The sequence below is a fragment of the Spinacia oleracea genome, chromosome 5 (assembly GCF_020520425.1).
Source record: "Spinacia oleracea cultivar Varoflay chromosome 5, BTI_SOV_V1, whole genome shotgun sequence".
Taxonomy (NCBI): Eukaryota; Viridiplantae; Streptophyta; class Magnoliopsida; order Caryophyllales; family Amaranthaceae; genus Spinacia; species Spinacia oleracea.
In genome coordinates, this window is record NC_079491.1 from 92,806,339 (window position 1) to 92,825,740 (window position 19,402).

At 42.2% G+C, this 19,402-nt stretch overlaps 1 protein-coding gene across 1 annotated transcript; it reads right to left on the minus strand.

Annotated features, from left to right (window-relative positions):
- Nucleotides 1-18,664: 18,664 nt before the first annotated feature.
- Nucleotides 18,665-19,188, minus strand: LOC110789973 (histone H4). Its single transcript, XM_021994705.2, has one exon. The coding sequence runs from the start codon at nucleotides 19,123-19,125 to the stop codon at nucleotides 18,814-18,816; it is 312 nt and encodes a 103-aa protein (XP_021850397.1). The 5' UTR covers nucleotides 19,126-19,188; the 3' UTR covers nucleotides 18,665-18,813.
- Nucleotides 19,189-19,402: the final 214 nt, after the last annotated feature.

The following is a 19,402-nucleotide window of genomic DNA, read 5'->3' on the forward strand; positions in this document are numbered from 1 at the left end:
TTTTGGCTTACGACAAAGCAGCAGATTAAAATAATAATAAACTTCACTTATTCTACCGTTTCAAATAATATGTTTCCACCTCATAACATACTTATCGAATTCGGCATTCTAAGAAACCATTTTCTGGCTAAGAGCTACGCAAGACCTGATTCCAAATTAAATTTAAGGCGGATACGTAGGCAATCCATGATTCGGTCCAACCAATTTGCAAAAATGTTAAAGCCTATAGAATAACAAGAATAAGAAATAGAGTCCCTTATTGAAATTTAATTACTTGCAACCCAAGTCGAAAGAAAAATTTAAGTCAAAGGAAGAATCCAAGTCATCAAGATGCCAAAACGAGCACACATAGAAAAATAATAAGGGCACATACCCTTGCCAGAAGGAGCACTCACACTCCTAGGCACTTAGCCAAGACTCAAGAGATCGCTTTGCCTCAATTGAATGGGGGCTAGCGCAAGCGTCCATGACCTCTAAAGTACTCAACTTGACCCTCCCTAAAGCGAACTAACTCACTTAAAGACCTTCTTTCACCACTAGACATAGTCGTTCGCTTAAAGACCTTTTTTCACCACTAGGCACAGTCATAATCACCAACAAGTAGTAAAGGCAGTAAGCTTGCAAAAAAGAGGATTGTTCTACGGCATCGCCCCATCGTTCCTTCGAACTCAGGGCACCCGTTCATGGTAATTCAAATGCTTGCTAATCCCCTTTGAAAAAAAAATCAGACATTGTCAAAAGGACTTGGCACTTAACCAAGGCTCACCCTACTCAGACATATGACACGGGCATCTAAAATCGAAATCTGAATGGGAAGACATAATAGCAACTGGGGGCTAAAGATTGAAAGAGCTAGGGAAAGAACTAAGTATACATTGACCTTTTGTGCAGACATACACCAAGTAAACCTAAGTCAATTTGAAAACGGTTTATATTCCCGCAATTCTGGGAAAGATGGCCCTAAAAGCCCAAAGCATGTGCCACACGAGCACAAGTAATATCTTGACGCTTGCACCTTGGCTTCCAGCAAATCCTTAGACAGCATTCCAAAAATCGTAACAGTATTTTGATTCACTCATGTAATCCTGTACGAACCCTTCTATAAGTCAAACTTACTTAGGACACCTCGGATTGTACACAGTAGGACTCGGATTTCAAATAATTTTCAAAAGACTTCTTCGAACATAATAAAGTGTTGTTGGTTTAAGCTAAGTATGTGTTTATCTCGATGTTGCAAGTGAGTCAAAAGGATTTCTAAATATGATTATGGGTAAAGAAAGGCACCTAACTTTTGGTCAAGGCACACTTCAACATGTGACAACCTTGACCATGGCAATGTCGCACAATACGACATTTACAAGAGAAGTAGCAAATCACTACTCGAACTTACCTCGCACTAAACGAGTCTGGTTCAAACTATTCATGATCCATGTCACCATGAATGCATAAAAACGTATGTCAAGCATTATAGCACCAAGCCAATCCCGTAGCTACAGTTGGGGGCTTGAGAAAAACACTCTAAAACTGCTCGAAATGACGATTTTATCGCAAATTCTCGACGCTAATGCTATACATACGTCATAGGGGCACAATCCTAAGCTTTAATCGTGTAAAACGAACCTTAGAATGGCTACAACCCCTCCCAAATTATAAAGCACTACTTAGAATATATAAAGTCACCCCACTAACAAGGGTAACTGAAAATCGCGAGTCACCAAAACTCCGATCAAACTACTGCACATAATGCTCGCCCTACAAGCACCCGTTACACAGTCTACCTCGTCCCAAAGCAAAAGCGAAAGAAAAAAATCAAGGATAAGAACTGTCAAAATATACCCAGAAATGATTATCAGCGCCCAGAGCTGGGCACCGATATCTTTAACGCCCCAGCCTGGGCGCTGAATCTTTCTGCTAGCCAAGTTTTGCCCAGATATAAAAATAAGAAAGAAACATCCATGAATCCTCGCATCGAACGAAGTAATAAGCTGTGCACACCCATGCAGAAGGTGCTACACTTGTTCGAGCACCTGAACGAAGCGTGATGAAGTACTCCAATGCAAAAAATATAATAATGATATCCCAACACCTGGAGGAATGTTCTAAGACACGCCGTTAGGCCACACAAGCCTACGTCGCACCATAAGTTCAACCATCCCACGGTACAAGTCTAAAAAAGGAAAGTAAGGCATATTGCACTAATGCGGGCACGACCAAAGAGCATGTGTAAAAGAGGCAAAGACTACTTATCGCCCAAATTCAAAATGCAAGCCACACGACTTCTACATTAAGGATTAAAGGTAGCAAAATATTACCTACCACGAAAGGGATAGCTCGCACCTACACAAGCGGAACCCCAAGGCATCTTTCTCGAAAGAACCTACAAAAATCATACGCCAAAAGGAAGCATCCCAACATGCATACTTGAGGGCTCCAAGCTACGAAACAACCATAGCAAAATAAAAAAAAATCTCGAAGCAAATGTTTGAACAATCGAAAGGGCACGATGTTTGAGCCCACTTCATGAATGGGCCTGAACCCTATCAAGCTTCTAAGCAAACTATTCAACATCAGGCATTGCTCAAAAAAAAATGATTCAAGCAAACCGATTAATGGACCGCACACAACGGCCATTCTATGAACGCTCGTTCGCACATACATATCATCATTCTAAGTATCGAACATCCACGAACGCGTTCAAAAGGAAAAATATACAACAACAAGAGCGGTCAAAGTCTTACGCCTCAAGGTATGTTCCTCGGGCCATATGGACTCGCCCAACTATCGGAATAACTGTACGCCTTAAGAGCAACAGTTCCTTAAAATAATCGCCCCAAAGAGACAAGCACCGTAGTCCACCAATCGGCTACGGCTTCTCAAGAAAATCATCACGTTCTAAAAATAAAGAAAAAAACAAAAGAAAAGAGAATACATAGAACTTCCAAGTGAAATAAACGAATGAACAAGAGGTCAACTGTGTCATCAAAAGACCAGCCCAAACAACACTTTCAACGCCCCACCTGGGCGTGAATTATTCCAACGCCCAGGCCTGGGCGCCGAAAATAAACCCAGGCTCAAAAAGGCCCTAACTTCTATTAGGCCCTGCCGCATCCATTCGACTCGAAAATTGTCGATTTTCTTACTGAAAGTCGCACCTCACGACTTTGTCAAGAGTAGCACACCACTACAAAGATCGCTCACACTTACGAGTACAATCCCAAACATGATCAAGGACATCACAAATTGCGTATCCCCAAGGAACCCCTTTGACAAGAAATGACCGTCAAGCAAGAATGCTTGGGGGCTCGAAAGAAAATATATATTTCAAAAGAGAGTATGAAAAGTTAAAACAATATTCCCAGACTACGCTGTACGAAGTCCCGTGTTTGGATGTCTCAAAAAATAAAACCAGTTTACAACCTCAAGACAAAGGTCGCCGTTGATACTTGTACGTGGTCCTCTGATAAAAGACCCAAGTGGTGGAAAAATCGAGAAATAAAGACTAGCTCAAAACCACGAAAGAAGATGACCACAAAACAATGGTCCGTCTAAGCACGTTGTCAACCCACATTCAGGTTACAACTAAATCCGAGCATCCCTCGAAAGAATTCGCTCCTGCGAGAATGAATAAGAAAAGAAATTTTCAAAGAAATCACAAGAACAAATGAAATAGGGACTTGCCCACCTCAATCGGGCAAGATCGCGCCACGAACCACGCGAGTCCTAAATCAAAAAGACGAATTCAGGTTCGCTCACCTCCAGCGAGCGGGGCGTCCACCCTTAGCGGACAGGGCTCGCCCACCTTCAGCGGGCGGGGTCTGCGTCACTAGCCGCGCAGATCCTCAGTTTTCGAAAAATAAAAATCTTCAAAACAAAAAAACAGGCTCGCCATCTTCAGCCGGCGGGGTCTACGTCACGAACCGCGTAGGTCCTTATTTTCAAACAAATTTCAAAACAGATTCGTCCACTTCTATTAGACGGGGTGTCCACCCTTAGCGGATAGGCTCGCCATCTTTAGCCGGCGGGGTCTACGTCACAAACCGCGTAGGTCCTTATTTTCAAAAAAAAGCAAACAAACTTCAAAACAGATTCGTCCACTTCTTTCGGACGGGGCGTCCACCCTTAGCGGACAGGTTCGCCATCTTTAGCCGGCGGGGTCTGCGTCACTAAGCGCGCAGGTCCTTAGTTGCTGCAGCAATAACTTTTTCTGGTTTTCCGTTTTTCCAAAAAAAGAACGATGTGAGTAGCTCCCCCTTTTTCCAAAGATTGGTTTTCCGTTTTTCCAAAAAAGAACGATGTGAGTAGCTTTCCCTTTTTCCAAAGACTGGTTTTCCGTTTTTCCAAAAAAGAACGATGTGAGTAGCTTTCCCTTTTTCCAAAGATTGGTTTTCCGTTTTTTCCAAAAAAGAACGATGTGAGTAGCTTTCCCTTTTTCCAAAGATTGGTTTTCCGTTTTTTCCAAAAAAGAACGATGTGAGTAGCCTTCCCTTTTTTCCAAAATCTAAAAGAATGGTTTTCCGTCTTTTTTTTGTGCTGGATTTTCCTTCGTTTTACGTCCCATAAAAACAAGGGGGTTTTCTCATTTAGCTAACCCTGAAAATGAGAATCTTTAAAAACATTTTTACCTCGTGATTGGGCTTGGCCAGGCCCAATCACACTTTATAGCTTTGATTTCGAAAAAATCTGTAGCTACTCCCAATGACAAAGTGAGGGAGTTTCTACGCACCTTTAGATCCTTCCAATGAAAAAGTGAGGAAGTTTATATATTATCCGTTGACAAATCCCAATGACACGTGAGGGATATGTCGACACTTCAAGTGATGACCCTTAAGTCAAATGTTATCACTCGGGGGCTCGTGAGACCCTCGCAAAAACAGGTCACCATGACTTGTGCGGCGCACTCCGTCTAATACTTTGACCATCGTCTTACTCCAAGACTCAGTCAAAGTGGGGGCTAACTGTAGACACCTACTTTTGTCCCCATTCCCGAAAGGGAAGGTTCAATGATGAAAACATAAATCTCCACTCGACAACGCATCTCCTATAAAATAACAAATCTCAATTCCCCTTTTCATCTCACCCGAAACCTGCTATTTATAGAAACCTGCTATTTATGGAAACCTGCTAAAAATAGTAACTGCCGTAATGGGTAGTTGTTAAAAGTGGCAAGTCATAAAAGATAGAAACCTGTCAGAATTAGGTGTTGCACTCCAACATAAATCCTAAATGAGATAGAAATTGCGAGAGAATCCTATTCCTAATACAATTCGAAAATAAGAGTTACGTATTAATTAAAATCCTAACGAGCCTAGAGTTCGTAACGGGCCCAGACGCATTCCGTCATAAAATTAATACGCACTAAAAGACTCGATTAAGTCTCATACGCTCCGGATTCTAAGAGTCCGAATCTGACAAAGAAAACAGCCCAAACATCATTTTCAACGCCCAGCCCTGGGCGCCGAAATTGCCTGGATCCTATTTTCAACGCCCAGAGCTGGGCGCCGAAATCTTTGACGCCCAGCCCTGGGCGCTGAAAATACCTGGGTACGTGTTTTCTCCTAATTCTTCTTGGATTAGAGCTCTACAATTCTATCTTTCCATGAACTCTTCTCTATAAATATAGCCCCAAATTCGACGTGAAAGTAGGACACAAGAACACAATGATTATTCTGAGTATTGACTCTAAACCCCTAAGCCTAAGCCTCACGCTGCGAAACTGATCACGCGTTCTGTCGCAATCGATCCATAAATCGAACAGAACGTATCCCGTCCCATAATTTGAGATTCGTTAAATAAAAGGAGAAATAGCAAAGTCAAAGTGGTTAGTTTTCTGAGAACAGTGACGCACCTCTCAAGGGTGCGTCGTAATGTGTCCCTTTTCCATGGTTTAATTGCTTTCCTCGCCCTTTTATGAACTGTTAAACTAATTAAATCTGATTGTTCTATCACGCCTAATAAAGATAATATTTTCGGAAATTGGATTATCATGCTAGGTCCCTTAATACAATCTAAATCAGATAATCGCGCTCGATCTAGTACTATATGTTGCATATTGTTAAAATCAACTCAGATTAGTTTAATAGTTAACGCATGTCCCTTCAATTATTTATGTTGAGCTAGTAAGGATATCCTGCCTCTGGAGTTATCGAAGAGCGAGTACACCTCTCGGTAGTTACAGTCCCCCGAACCCTCAATCTCTACCTTGTGAGTGTATGTTGAGAGATCCCCACACCAGGGATCACAAGGGAACCTACGGCCGTCGTGGTCAAACTTAATTGCACTCCCTTTATGTCACGATAACCGGGTTTTGTCAGTTTTTCTCATTGTCGTTAAAAACTGAATGGCGACTCCTATATTACTAGTCAATTGGGTGTAAACTCACAGGAAATCCAATTACACTTGATTTGACAAAAAGAAACGTCACACCCACGAGGGACAAGGTCATGCATTAGCCTCGTGCTTTTTTCGACCCCCTCACACAACCTAACAACCTCTAACAAACTTTTGAAAATAATAATAAAATATAAATAGTGTTATAAATCCTATACTCCCCCTTCAAAATGGACCTTAGATATAAGTCCTAGCTTGGCAGAAAGTACTTTGTGTTGAGAAGAGGCTAAAGGTTTTGTGAGTAAGTCGGCTAGTTGATTAGAGAAGTTTTGATGAATCCATCTTCAACTTGTTCACTCACATAATGCATATCATGCTTTAGATGTTTTGTTTTATCATGAAACATAGGGTTCTGAGCAAGATGTTCAGCAGAGGTGTTGTCACAGTATAGAGGAACATGTAGAGGAATAGTGACTTGAAGATCCTCTAATAAGCCTTGAATCCAAACAAGCTCACTGGCAGTGGCTGACATGCTTCTGTATTCTGCCTCAGCTGGAGATTTGCTAACGCTGCGTTGTTTCTTGGTTTTCCAGGAAATTAAATTATTCCCTAAGAATATAGCATAAGCATTGAGAGATCTGCTACTGAATTGGCAAGAACTCCAATTTGCACCACTATAAGCAGAAAGTTGAACTTCAGACTTAGCAGAATACCATATTCCATCATCAAGAGTTCCTTTTAAGTATTTCAGTACATGAAGAGCAGCTCTTAAGTGTGGAACTCGAGGAGTGTGAACAAATTGGCTGAGATTTTGCACACTATATGATAAGTTTGGTCTAGTAATTCCCAAATACAACAATCTTCCAACCAGTCTTCTATATAGACCTGGCAAACGGGTCGTTTGGATAGGATTCGGGTCGGTCCATTCGGGTCGGGTCATTTCGGGTTATTTTTCTTGTGGGTCGGTTTCGGGTATGGGTCGGGTCCAATCGGGTTTCGGGTAACTTCGATTTTTCATAATTGGGTCGGGTCTGGTTTCGGGTCAGAATTTCGGATCAATATCGGATCGGGTTTTTCGGATTATATCGGGTTTTCCGGGTTATATCGAGTTTTTCGGGTTGGATCAGATATTTCGGGTTTTTAGTTTTTATTAGGTTATTTATCTTAAAATTTGGTGTCATTCATAAAATTATTATTATTATTATTATTATTATTATTATTATTATGCAATAATATTTTTCACATAAAAAAAATTATGGCTTAAGACTTAAGCGTATATAGTTTGAAGTTTAAGGGTTTATGGAATGAGAGTTATAGTAAAACAATAATATAAATGTTACATTTTCAAATTTTTAAAAGTGATAAGTAGGCAATTCTAGTCTTAGTTTTACTATTAATTTACGGTCGAGAAAACGAGACTTGAAATGTGGAAAAATATAATACTCCGTAATAGATTACCATGATTTAGTAAATTGTGTACTTAACTGTGTCGTTATAAATGAAATTTATGGTTGTATATTTGATTTCTTTTATTATGTTCGTTTTATTGTATTGCCATGTGATTTGGCCTAAAAGAACGCCACCTGGCTGTACCATTAAAGCCCAGAAAGAAGGCCCAAAAGCCCATCAACAGGCAAATCTCAGACCCACATGCACACGCAGGGCCAAGACCCATCAGTGGGTCATAGGACCCACTTGCTCAGGAAGGAGCCCATTCTGCTATTTCCCAAAAAGAAAGGCCCAAACGCTTAAGAGGCCCACCAGGTCTAAATCAAGCCCCCAAAACTTAGCAGGACACGTGTCCTGATCTTGCATAACATCCAATCATGCAGGACCAGTTCCCAAGAAACCCTAGCACTATAAATAGTGCAGATCCCTAGGTAAAAGGCAATCAATTCATTCCTACCAACCTAAAACTATCTTTGCTCTGCCTTCTCTCTACAAATTACTTATCTCTCTAGCTTATACTTACTTAAGCATCGGAGGGAATATTCCTACGGGGATATCCTTGTTTTGCAGGTTGCCAGAAGTTCGTGCCAGGTCATACTTGATACCTTCGAGGAACGCGTGCCACGTCAGCACCGTAAAAGATCCCACAACATTTGGCGCCGTCTGTGGGGAGGTGCAGTGTCATGGCCGAACTACACTCTGACAGAGAGTACACTTGTGAAGGAGAAGAGAGACGGCCCCTCGAAAGGAGCCAACGGCACATAGAAGAAGCCAATCGAATCGCAAATGCAGGAAACACACCGCGACGGGTGCAGGAGGTTGAGGTGGTTGTACAAGAAGAACCAATGACCGAGGCGTCTCCGCCAGGCGGCCATCTAAGTCCCAGCGTCCGAGACGCCGTGCTAGATGAGAATCTAAATTTGCCGGTCTCGGTAGGCTCCCTACGCGAGATCTTAGCAGGATTCCAACAGCAAATGAATCAGACCTTTCGACAACAGATGAGCACTACATTGCAAGATGAAATTCGGAAAAATATGCTAATCTACAGCGCTGAGAGGACGGCTCCACAGAGACCCCTCAGCCTAGGCGTCAATCGGATAAGCAGAATGCCACTCAGATCCAAAGTATGGAGGGCGGGAGAAGGTTCTCGTCCACAAGCAAGCAGGGGAGTCAGCCATGTGCCTGAGCACTCGGGAAACGCCCGCGACCCCCCTACTTTGTTACCTCGAAGGGACCCGGTCATACGACCATCGTCTAGGGGAAGCCCACCAGCCGTCTTACGGCCTGCCTCAAGGCGTCAAGAACATTATGAAGCTGAATCTGAACTATCAGACACCGGGTCCACTCCTGTGATGGAAGACCCGCCATTTTACCCCACTACACGTGGACAGACCCAGATGACGCCCAACAGAGTAAGCATGCGCCCCCACCTACTATCCAACCGTCATGAACCAACTTATCATATCCAGCAAGGGTTTAACAATCTAACGTTAAGGCACATGAGTACCCCCTTCACCGATGAGATCATGAACGCCCCGAAGGAACCCAAGGTGAAAACTCCTACAATTGAAGCCTATGACGGGACCACCGATCCTGATATGCACCTTGTCGCATACCGCCATCACATGTATGTTCAAGGAACCAATGAAGCCACTTGGTGCAAGTACTTCCCAGCCACGCTCAAAGGAGTAGCGTCTAAATGGTTTGAACGGCTACCCCCAGGGTCAATTGCCTCTTTCAACGAACTACAAACTTTGTTCTCTACAAGGTTTATGGCACACAAGGAAGAAAGGAAAACAAGCATGCATTTGGGACGGATCCAACAGGGGAAAGACGAGTCCCTAAGAAGCTACGTGAAGCATTTCAACCTAGAGGCTGGACAGATCCCAGACTTGCCCGATGGCGTCTCCTTTGATAATTTTATCAGGGGATTGAAGAAGGGATCCTTTAAGTTTGATCTGGTTAAAAACAGTGTAAGGACTATGGCCGAAGTCCTGGACGAGGCTGAGGCATTTATTCATGCAACAGAAATATGCAGCGCGTCAAAGGAAGGAAGGATTGGAGAAACAACAGACTCCTCCGGAAAGAAAGATAAAGTGGACCGAAAAGCCCCACGAGTGAATGGCACATGGGCCCTCTAAAAAGAGCATGATACCAACTCTCCTGGGCACAAGAGAGAACGTCCGCAGGAAAGGGAATATTTTGAGTATAACACAGATCTCCTCACCGTACTAAAAGACGTTGGTACAAGGTTTGACCTTGATCGACCTTTCCCCATGAAATCTCCTGCTGAGAGTCGAGATCCCAAATTATATTGCCAGTTCCATGAAGACATAGGACATGAAACTAAGAATTGCAGAAGCTTGAAAAGGGCTTTAGATGGCCTAGCCTCCAAAGGACACCTCAAGAACTACTTACAGAAGAAATCTCATGGCTTTGGAAAAAACCAATACAAAAAGAACAAGTCACCTGCCTCACCTACCAAGGGACAGCACAGCGACGGAGGATTTGTAGCCGTCATATCTGGAGGACCGGCCGCTGGAGGACCCACCATGAGAGGACAGAAGGATTATGCTCGCCGCCTAGGACAAGTATTGTTGTCAGCAAAATCACCCATGGATCCATTCCCACGGATAGAGATATGTGGGTCAGATGGTGGACGGATAGCCACTCCGCATGATGATCCCCTTGTGGTCGAATTTAAGATATCTAACATGAGGGTCAAACGCATTATAATAGACACGGGAAGCTCGTCCGACATAATGAGTCTAGAATGCCTCAATCGCCTAGCGCGTGACCCCAAAACCATCGAAAGAATTCACTATCCCATCATTGGCTTCGGAGGGAGCATCATTTACCCTGTGGGCGTCATCACTCTGCCGGTTCGAATTGGGGATAGGAAAAATGGACGAAAGATGGAGGTGGACTTCCTAATTGTTAAAGACTTGACTGCATACAATGTCATCTTGGGACGACCCACCTGAACAAGATTAAAGCTGTAGTCGTCACCCATCTGATGCTTTTGAAGTTTGTGTGCAATGATGGAGGGATAGGCACCATACATGGAGATCAACAACAGGCTAGGGACTGTTATCTGACGACTCTCAAACCGTCAGCATGGAAGCAAGATTCTGCCGAAGTCAGAGGCAAACGAAAGCATGAAGATGAACCTCAAGTCGCCAAAGAAACTAAACCCGTCCAAATAGACACGGTCAAGATAGAGGAAAGTGGCTAAAAATAGAATATCATTAGGTTAACTATTGTACTCAGAGCCTACAAAAAGGCCTAACTATTGTACTCAGAGCTTACAAAACGGCCTAGCCATTGTACTAGAGCCCACAAAACGGCCTGTAAATGCCCGCCTAAGACGCGGTGAATTTAGCGTGCAATTTAGTAAATGAATATTTTCTTATCTGACGAATACAAGTCTCAGTTAAACCCTTTTAAAAAAAAAGGGGGTATATGTAATAATAAATAAAGAGAACCGGGAGTAAGTTTCTCACATCAAGGACGAGGGACTGAATGGACCCAAAGAACCCCAAGTCAATCCCGGGGAGTGACCTCACATACTCCTCAGGAATGGCCGCATACACGTCCGAAAGGATCTTATCCTTCGCCTCTGAGCTAAAACCGTCAGAAGGGGGGATGCTCGCCACCTCGGCCCGCCGCATCCGCTTGAACATCTCAACTGAACCAAACGTCAAGTTATCAAACACCATGCAAATACCGACTTGACACAACAGATTGAAAGTATAGAAACACTAACCAATTGGCGAAGCTGCAGGAGGCATGGAGGCATTATCAGTAGAAGGAGCTTCAGCTTCCTTGCCTTTACCCTTGTCCTCCTTGGACGAGGTGGTGGCGTCAGCAGCCTCAGCCTGTTCAGTTGCTACTTCGTCAGCAGCCGCTCCGGCAGCGAAATCCCCTTCGGTGTTCACCTGGGGAGAGACCTCCTTTTGCTCAGGTGGAGGAATGGACCCCTGGTTAAGAAGAACTGCTCCCCCAGCTAGGGGAGCAGACGATTTTGGTACCGACGGCTTTGCTGCAGCATCGGTCGTACCCATCTTCTTAAAGAAGGGCCGTTTTGGCTTAGGAGCCTCCGTCGAAGATGCAGGACGCTTCTTCGTAACTGACGAAGTGGGATCCTAAAAAATGTAAGAAGTCAACGACCAAATCGAAATCAGAAAAAAATACAGAGGCATAGTAGAAAAAAATACCTTGGCGACGTCACCAGAGGCATCCTCGCCGGACTTCTTGGAGGAGTCCTTTTTCTTGGCCTCCACGGCCTTGAGAATGTCCTCAGTGTATACCTCGGACAGCCAAGCGGGTACGTCCACTATGCCCTTGTCTTCGGAGGATAGACGATCCATGGCAGAATCTACAAAGCCAAGGGTTAGTAGAAGAAAAAGAAGAGCGATGTTGAGTGAAAGTCTATGGGAAACTACCTCTACTCAAATAGGAACAAAGACCAACGGCCGAAAGAAAGACTATATTGGTGAACTGGCCTACATGGGGAAGCCAAGCATTAGGCACCCAGGCATGGCTCTTTGACGACAGCCGATACATCTCGGCCTGGAACAAGGGCTTTACTAGTCCCCATTCCCTTGACGAAAGGCGAGGGAAGGCGTCATCTTTAGATAAATAGCGGGGCCGACGGTTCTACCTAGAAAGACGCCTTGAAAGAGAGAGGTCTTCCATTCGAACAATAGACCACTTCTTCCTCCACCAAACCCAACTAGAAGTCTTACCCACCACCGTCTTATATCCCCGACGGCTGTAAAGGGTGAACCATCCCTGGGGAGAACGAGAGGAAGGGGCAATAACTACAAGACGAAGGAAAGCAGGAAAGGAAGGGGTGATGCCGCTCAAAGCGCATTTAGCAATAAATCCAAAAACGTTTGCCCAAGAGTTGGGCGTCAATTGAGCAAGGCCAATATCATACCCCTCCAAGACGTCCATCACAAAGGGATGCAAAGGAAATCTAAGACCCAATCTAAAGGCAGCAGTATAGACAGCTACCTCTCCCTGAGAGAGTTGGTCCACGGAATCATGGGGTCGAGGGCTCCTAAGACTAAAACCTGGGGGCAGAAGCAGAAAACGATCAAAGTCACGTCCCTGCTCCCTCAGGTACCTCAGCCATTTCATGCTGGGAAAGATGTCAGAAGGAAACAAATTGACATACTCCTGCCCCCGGACCATAGGAGGAAGGTTTTTCGCAAACTCCTCGTCTGAAGAGTTAGAGGAGTCATCTTCAAAATCCTCGCGTGGAACACGGGGACGGCAAGCCACATTCTTCCTTCTTCTAGGAGAATGTGCCGTTCTTATGGCCCCGCCTCTTGTATTACGAGAGGAACGGACTCCACTCCTACTTCCTTGGGACGGGTTCGAAAAAGGAACCCTATCGTCCCCCTCTCGCGGTGCAGCCCATGCACGCACGTTGGCTGTTTGTCTAATTCGAGCCATGCCGTCCTGCATAAGGAACAGGACGTCTGACATTAGCAAAAGAAAGAAAGAGATGGGCGTCATAACCCCCAAGACGCCTCCACAGGACACTATAAACGATAAAAAAGAGGGGGGCCATAAGCATGCAGAAAACAAGAGTTTTGATAGAGAACTTACCAGAAAATGATCAAACTGATGAGAAGTCTTGACAAATATTCTAAATCCTCAAGAACAATGAACAAAGAATCCAAGAACACTCAAACGCAAACACAAGCAGATCTTTGGCAAAACGAAATTCGCTTTCTCTCTCTAAGAAAATTGCTCTGAGGTAACAAAAGAAAAATGAAAGAAGTTCTGAAGGTTTTAAAGGAAAACCTGAGCTCTGAAAAGCCCTCACACGTGGCACTCCCTCCGATCAAGCAGCCTACCCCACAGGGGAGAGGGGCATCCTCCTTGAGGGGCAAATGATGTGGCCTAAAAGAACGCCACCTGGCTGTACCATTCAAGCCCAGAAAGAAGGCCCAAAAGCCCATCAGCAGGCAAATTTCAGACCCACATGCACACACAGGGCCAAGACCCATCAGTGGGTCATGGGACCCACTTGCTCAGGAAGGAGCCCATTCTGCTATTTCCCAAAAAGAAAGGCCCAAACGCTTAAGAGGCCCACCAGGTCTAAACCAAGCCCCCAAAACTTAGCAGGACACGTGTCCTGATCTTGCATAACATCCAATCATGCAGGACTAGTTCCCAAGAAACCCTAGCACTATAAATAGTGCAGATCCCTAGGTAAAAGGCAATCAATTCATTCCTACCAACCTAAAACTATCTTTGCTCTGCCTTTTCTCTACAAATTACTTATCTCTCTAGCTTATACTTACTTAAGCATCGGAGGGAATATTCCTACGGGAATATTCTTGTTTTGCAGGTTGTCAGAAGTTCGTGCCAGGTCATACTTGATACCTTCGAGGAACGCGTGCCACGTCAGCACCGTAAAAGATCCCACAACACCATGTACCTTCTTTTATGTAATGAAAGGATGGTTTGTAATGTGATATACTCATATACTTATATAGCTCAATTGTTATTGTCTAGTGTTGAACTTAGATATCACGGTCTGTCGAAAAAACTTTGTAATACTGCAAACATTTGATTTTTGTTAGAATGTGATTCAATGAAAGAGTTAAAGTCTTAAATAGCCTTGGTATAATGATTTAGGCTATGTTCTATTCATTCGACTTATTTTGTCTAAACATATACTTTAATAATCGAGTTAATATATAACTATGTACATCCGTATATTATCTAAAATTTATTTGAACGTATTTGAGCTTATATGAACTTAATATGACTAAATTAAGTCGAATAGATCAGAGCTTTGATAGCTAACAGAATCCTGACATGTTCTTGTTTCAAAGGAGTAAAAACTAATAAAAAGAAAATAATAATAATCATAATAATAATAATAATAATAATAATAATAATAATAATAATAATAAGAAGAAGAAGAAGAAGAAGAAGAAGAAGAAGAAGAAGAAGAAGAAGAAGAAGAAGAAGAAGAAGAAGAAGAAGAAGAAGAAGAAGAATAATATAAATAAAATAATAATAATAATAATATGATAAGCTAAAAAAACTTGTATTTTAAATTAATTGGTAAATTTAAGTTACTAGGTTGATTTTCGGTTCGGATCGGTTCAGGTTGATTTAAATTTTACGGTTATTTTCGGCTCGGTTTAATTCGGTTTCGGGTGAATATCGGTTCGGGAATTTCGGGTCGGGTCGTTCGGGTATCGGGTCAATTCAGGTCAAATCTCTTTCGGTCTGGTTTCGGTTACGGGTCGGTTCTGTTTGGTTTTCGGGTTAATTTCGGGTCGTCGTTTCGGATCAATTTCGGGTCGTCGTTTCGGATCAATTTCGGGTTACGGGTCGGATCAATCGGGTCCGTTTTTCGGGTCCGGGTCAATTTTTTCGGGTCTACTTCTATATATATCAGGTTCATCAAGGAGATCACCTGTGTTTGTTGATAACTTTAGACCACAAGACAAAGGAGCAGGAGCAGCTACACAATCTTCCATACTAGCATTAGTCAAGATGTCCTTGATATATTTTCTTTGGGAAAGGAATATACCTTTTTCATTTATGTGTACTTCAATGCCAAGAAAATAAAAGAGTTGTCCAAGATCCTTAATAGTGAATGCTTGGTCCGGTGATACTTTGACTTCTTCAATTTATGTTACAGAAATACAAGTGACCAGAATATCATCAACATAAACTAAGATAACCAATAACTCTCCATTCTGAGTTCTAGTAAACAAAGAGTAATCCTGTTTGGATTGCTGAAAGTTCGAAGTTTTCAGAAACTTTCTTAATTCTTTGTTCCATTTTCAGGAAGCTTGTCTCAAGCCATCGATGGATCTTTTGAGCATGCATACTTCATCTGGCTTGGTTTTGATGTAACCAGGAGGAGGTTTCATGTAAACTTCCTCATCAATATATCCATGCAAGAATGCATTGTTCACATCTAACAGAAATAACTGCCAACCTCTCATAGCAGCAAGAGCAATCACTATTCTCACTGTGGCCAATTTAGCAACAAGAGAAAATGTTTGAGTAAAATCTTTGCCCTCAACCTGCTGATAACCAATAGCCACCAATCTAGCTTTATGTCTCTCTATTGTATTATCAGGGTTCAATTTGGTTCTGTATACCCATTTTGAACCAATTGCCTTTTTGTCCTTTTGTAAGACTGTGAGTTCCCAAGTGCCATTGCTTTCAAGAGCATGAAGTTCTTTGTTCATAGCAATCACCCAATTATTGTCATGTTTTTCCTGATTGTAATGCTTGGGATCATGCTGTGAAGGTAAGGCAGAGAAGGCCAGAAACTCCCAAGTGCCATAACTATCAAGAGTCGTGGCTATTAACCAACTCTCATCATTCTCAATATCAACAGGAGATGTGTTAACAGAAAATGAAAGAGATCCAGTGGTAGTTGGTGAAGGCACATCTCTATGAGGCACATAACCCCCAACAAAGTCTTTCAAGACTGTAGAAGGTTTAATCAACCTAGTAGAGTGTCTGAAAACAGGCTCAGTAGGTGCAGATATTAAATCAGGAACAGGAATGGATTGAGATACATGTTCATGATCAAAATTATTAGAAGACTCAGGAGAAGAAGGAATATTATTGGGAATAGATTATGAGGTAGTGTTAAGAGAAATTTGAGGAGAAAATGAATCAGATGGAGAATTATGTGTATTGTGAGAGTTAGAAGAAATAGAAAATTTTGAAGGATTTGTGTTTGGATAGAAAGATTTTGTGCCAAAATTCACTGTGTGAGGTAATAAGGACAAGGATGTATTGGAATTTGAAAGCTTATATGGGAAAAACAAACACAGTGTGTGTGTCAAGATCATAACATTTGAAAGCTTTATATCCAGCAGGATATCCAATGAACACACACCTTCTTGTTCTGGAATCAAATTTGTCCTTGTGAACCTTAGTGTTATAGGCAAAACAAAGAGACCCAAAAACCCTTAATCTTTCTTAGACAGGAACAGTATGAAACATAACCTCAAAGGGAGTCTTCCAGTTCAGCACTTTTGAAGGAAGTTTGTTGATCAAATGTGTAGCTGTCAATATACATTCACCCCATAATTTCTTAGGAAGACCAGAATGAAACCTCATAGCCCTAGCAATCTCAAGAAAACTCCTATGTTTTCTCTCAACCCTACCATTCTGTTGAGGAACATATGGTACACTCTTTTCATGCAATATACCTCTTTTGGCAAATAACACCTTGCAACTATCCTTTACAATCTCTGTACCATTGTCTGATCTAATTCTCTTAACTTTCTTGTCAAACTGTGTTTCAACCATAGATAGAAACTCAAAAATAACTTTTTCTACTTACATTTTGTTGTGAAGTAAGTATGTCCAAGTGATCCTACTATGATCATCCAACACAGTTAGAAAATAAGATGCACCATCAAACTCTTAAATTTATAGGATCCCCACAAATCCAAATGTATCAAATCAAAACATTCAGAGGCTTTACTATCACTTGTAGGAAATGAAAACTTATGTTGTTTAGAATTGTAACATATGTCACAATTATATTCTGTAAGCCCTTTACAGTTAGCATTCATATGCTTCATTTTTGACAAAGATGGGTGACCCAATCTAGCATGCAAAAGGTCTAGTTGACTTTTGTGATCAACCTTGGACTGTCCTATACTAGTGGCAGTCTTATTTGGCAATCTTATCTTATGTACATCAGTCACAACATATGAAATCACATTTGCTACTGTATTACAATTCAAATCCTGACTTATGAATCATGTATTGTTTCCCTCCTTTGAAATGTTGCAGTTTGTATCTTTGACAAAATAGTAGAGACCTTGTATCCTCTTTCCAGCACCAATCACTTGGAAACTAATAGGGTCTTGGAAAGAATATCCATTACCAGTGAATACAACATGAACACCAGTTTGTTCAATTAATCTACCAACAGATAGCAGATTATGTCTAAAACCATGAACTAGCAATACATCATTCAATATCAGATTAGCAATATAAGTTGGTGATCCAAAAACATAACGCAACCATATACGGAGTAATGCAAACTATACAACCCCAGAACACGGCTTTCAATTACAATCAAGTAGAGCAAAAAACGTAACCTAGGAATACTTGTCTTCCCTGAATCTGCCTGGAAAACGCCTTCTTCCAAACCCCTTACCAGCAGACAGTCTGGAGTCTGGACACCCCCTCCTTCATAAATGTGATGTTTCTTTTCTGAACTCCAACAACAACGCGGGTAAAGCATTAGCAAGCGTGGGAAGAAATGAGCATGGTGTTTGGCTGTGCGGTTTCCAAAAAAGACAAGTGTTTCCTTCGCTTTTGCTGGGTGAATGTGCAACAATTTTGCAGGGTATGAAAATGGCCAGAATGGCAGAAGCTCACGCAGGAAGACCAAGCTAAAGGGCTGTGATGTTGTTGTTTTGAATCAACCCACTAGCATTTTTCGACAATTAGTTTTGGAATTTGGAGGACTACACTGCTTATTTAATTTCTGCTTGCTCTGCATCAAAAAAACTTATTTGCAATCTAGTTCTACCAAACAGAAAGGGAAAAAAAAAATGCCTCCCAAGCAGCAACTGGAACCTCCAGAACCTTCAATTTCATCTCGAACAACACTAATTCAACCCAAAATTCCCAAATATTCATCAAACCAAGCAACTATTATTCCACTGAGTTAGCTAATTTCACAATGCGTAATACAGTTAGATGTTGACATTCTTGAATTATTCCAACAACAAATCGCTTCTTTCTACCCACAAACCTTGAAATTTGCCTTTCTACCATCCAATTGAAAAACCTTTGCAACTCAAAATTTAAGCATCAAAATTTAAGCATCCAAGTATTAACAAGCAAAAATCAAGAAACTGAATTTCAAAATCAGAAGAAATTACTATTTCATTCAATTTTCCATCGAATCAAAACAAATAACACCATTTACATAAAAAGATTCATTACTACTCCAACATCAATTTCCAACAAAATGTAAACCCTAACTTCCGAATTTCAAAAACCCTAAAACTAACCGCCAAAACCATAGAGAGTACGGCCTTGCCTCTTCAGAGCATACACAACATCCATGGCGGTAACAGTCTTCCGACGAGCGTGCTCAGTGTAAGTGACAGCATCACGGATGACATTCTCGAGAAAGATTTTGAGTACACCGCGAGTTTCTTCGTAGATGAGGCCACTGATACGCTTCACACCACCTCTACGGGCCAAACGCCGAATAGCCGGCTTGGTAATTCCCTGAATGTTGTCGCGCAACACCTTCCTGTGACGCTTTGCTCCGCCCTTTCCCAGCCCCTTGCCCCCCTTACCACGGCCCGACATTTTTGTATTTTGAGAATTTGATAATTTCAGAGGAGAGAGAAGATGATGAGAAGTGATAGTGATGGAATGTAGATTGCTTTATATATACGAAGTATATGAGAGGGAAGGAGATGGGGGGATTTTGGGCGGTTGATTTGAGTTGTATTAGATGGTTGGAAGTGGCGATCCGTGTGGTGTGTGTGTGTGAAGTTGCAGCCGTAGATCTTGGTTTATAAACGGCTGTGAATAGCCATATTTAATGTGTTGGATCGGAATTTCCCTCCCAGAAATTCGAATG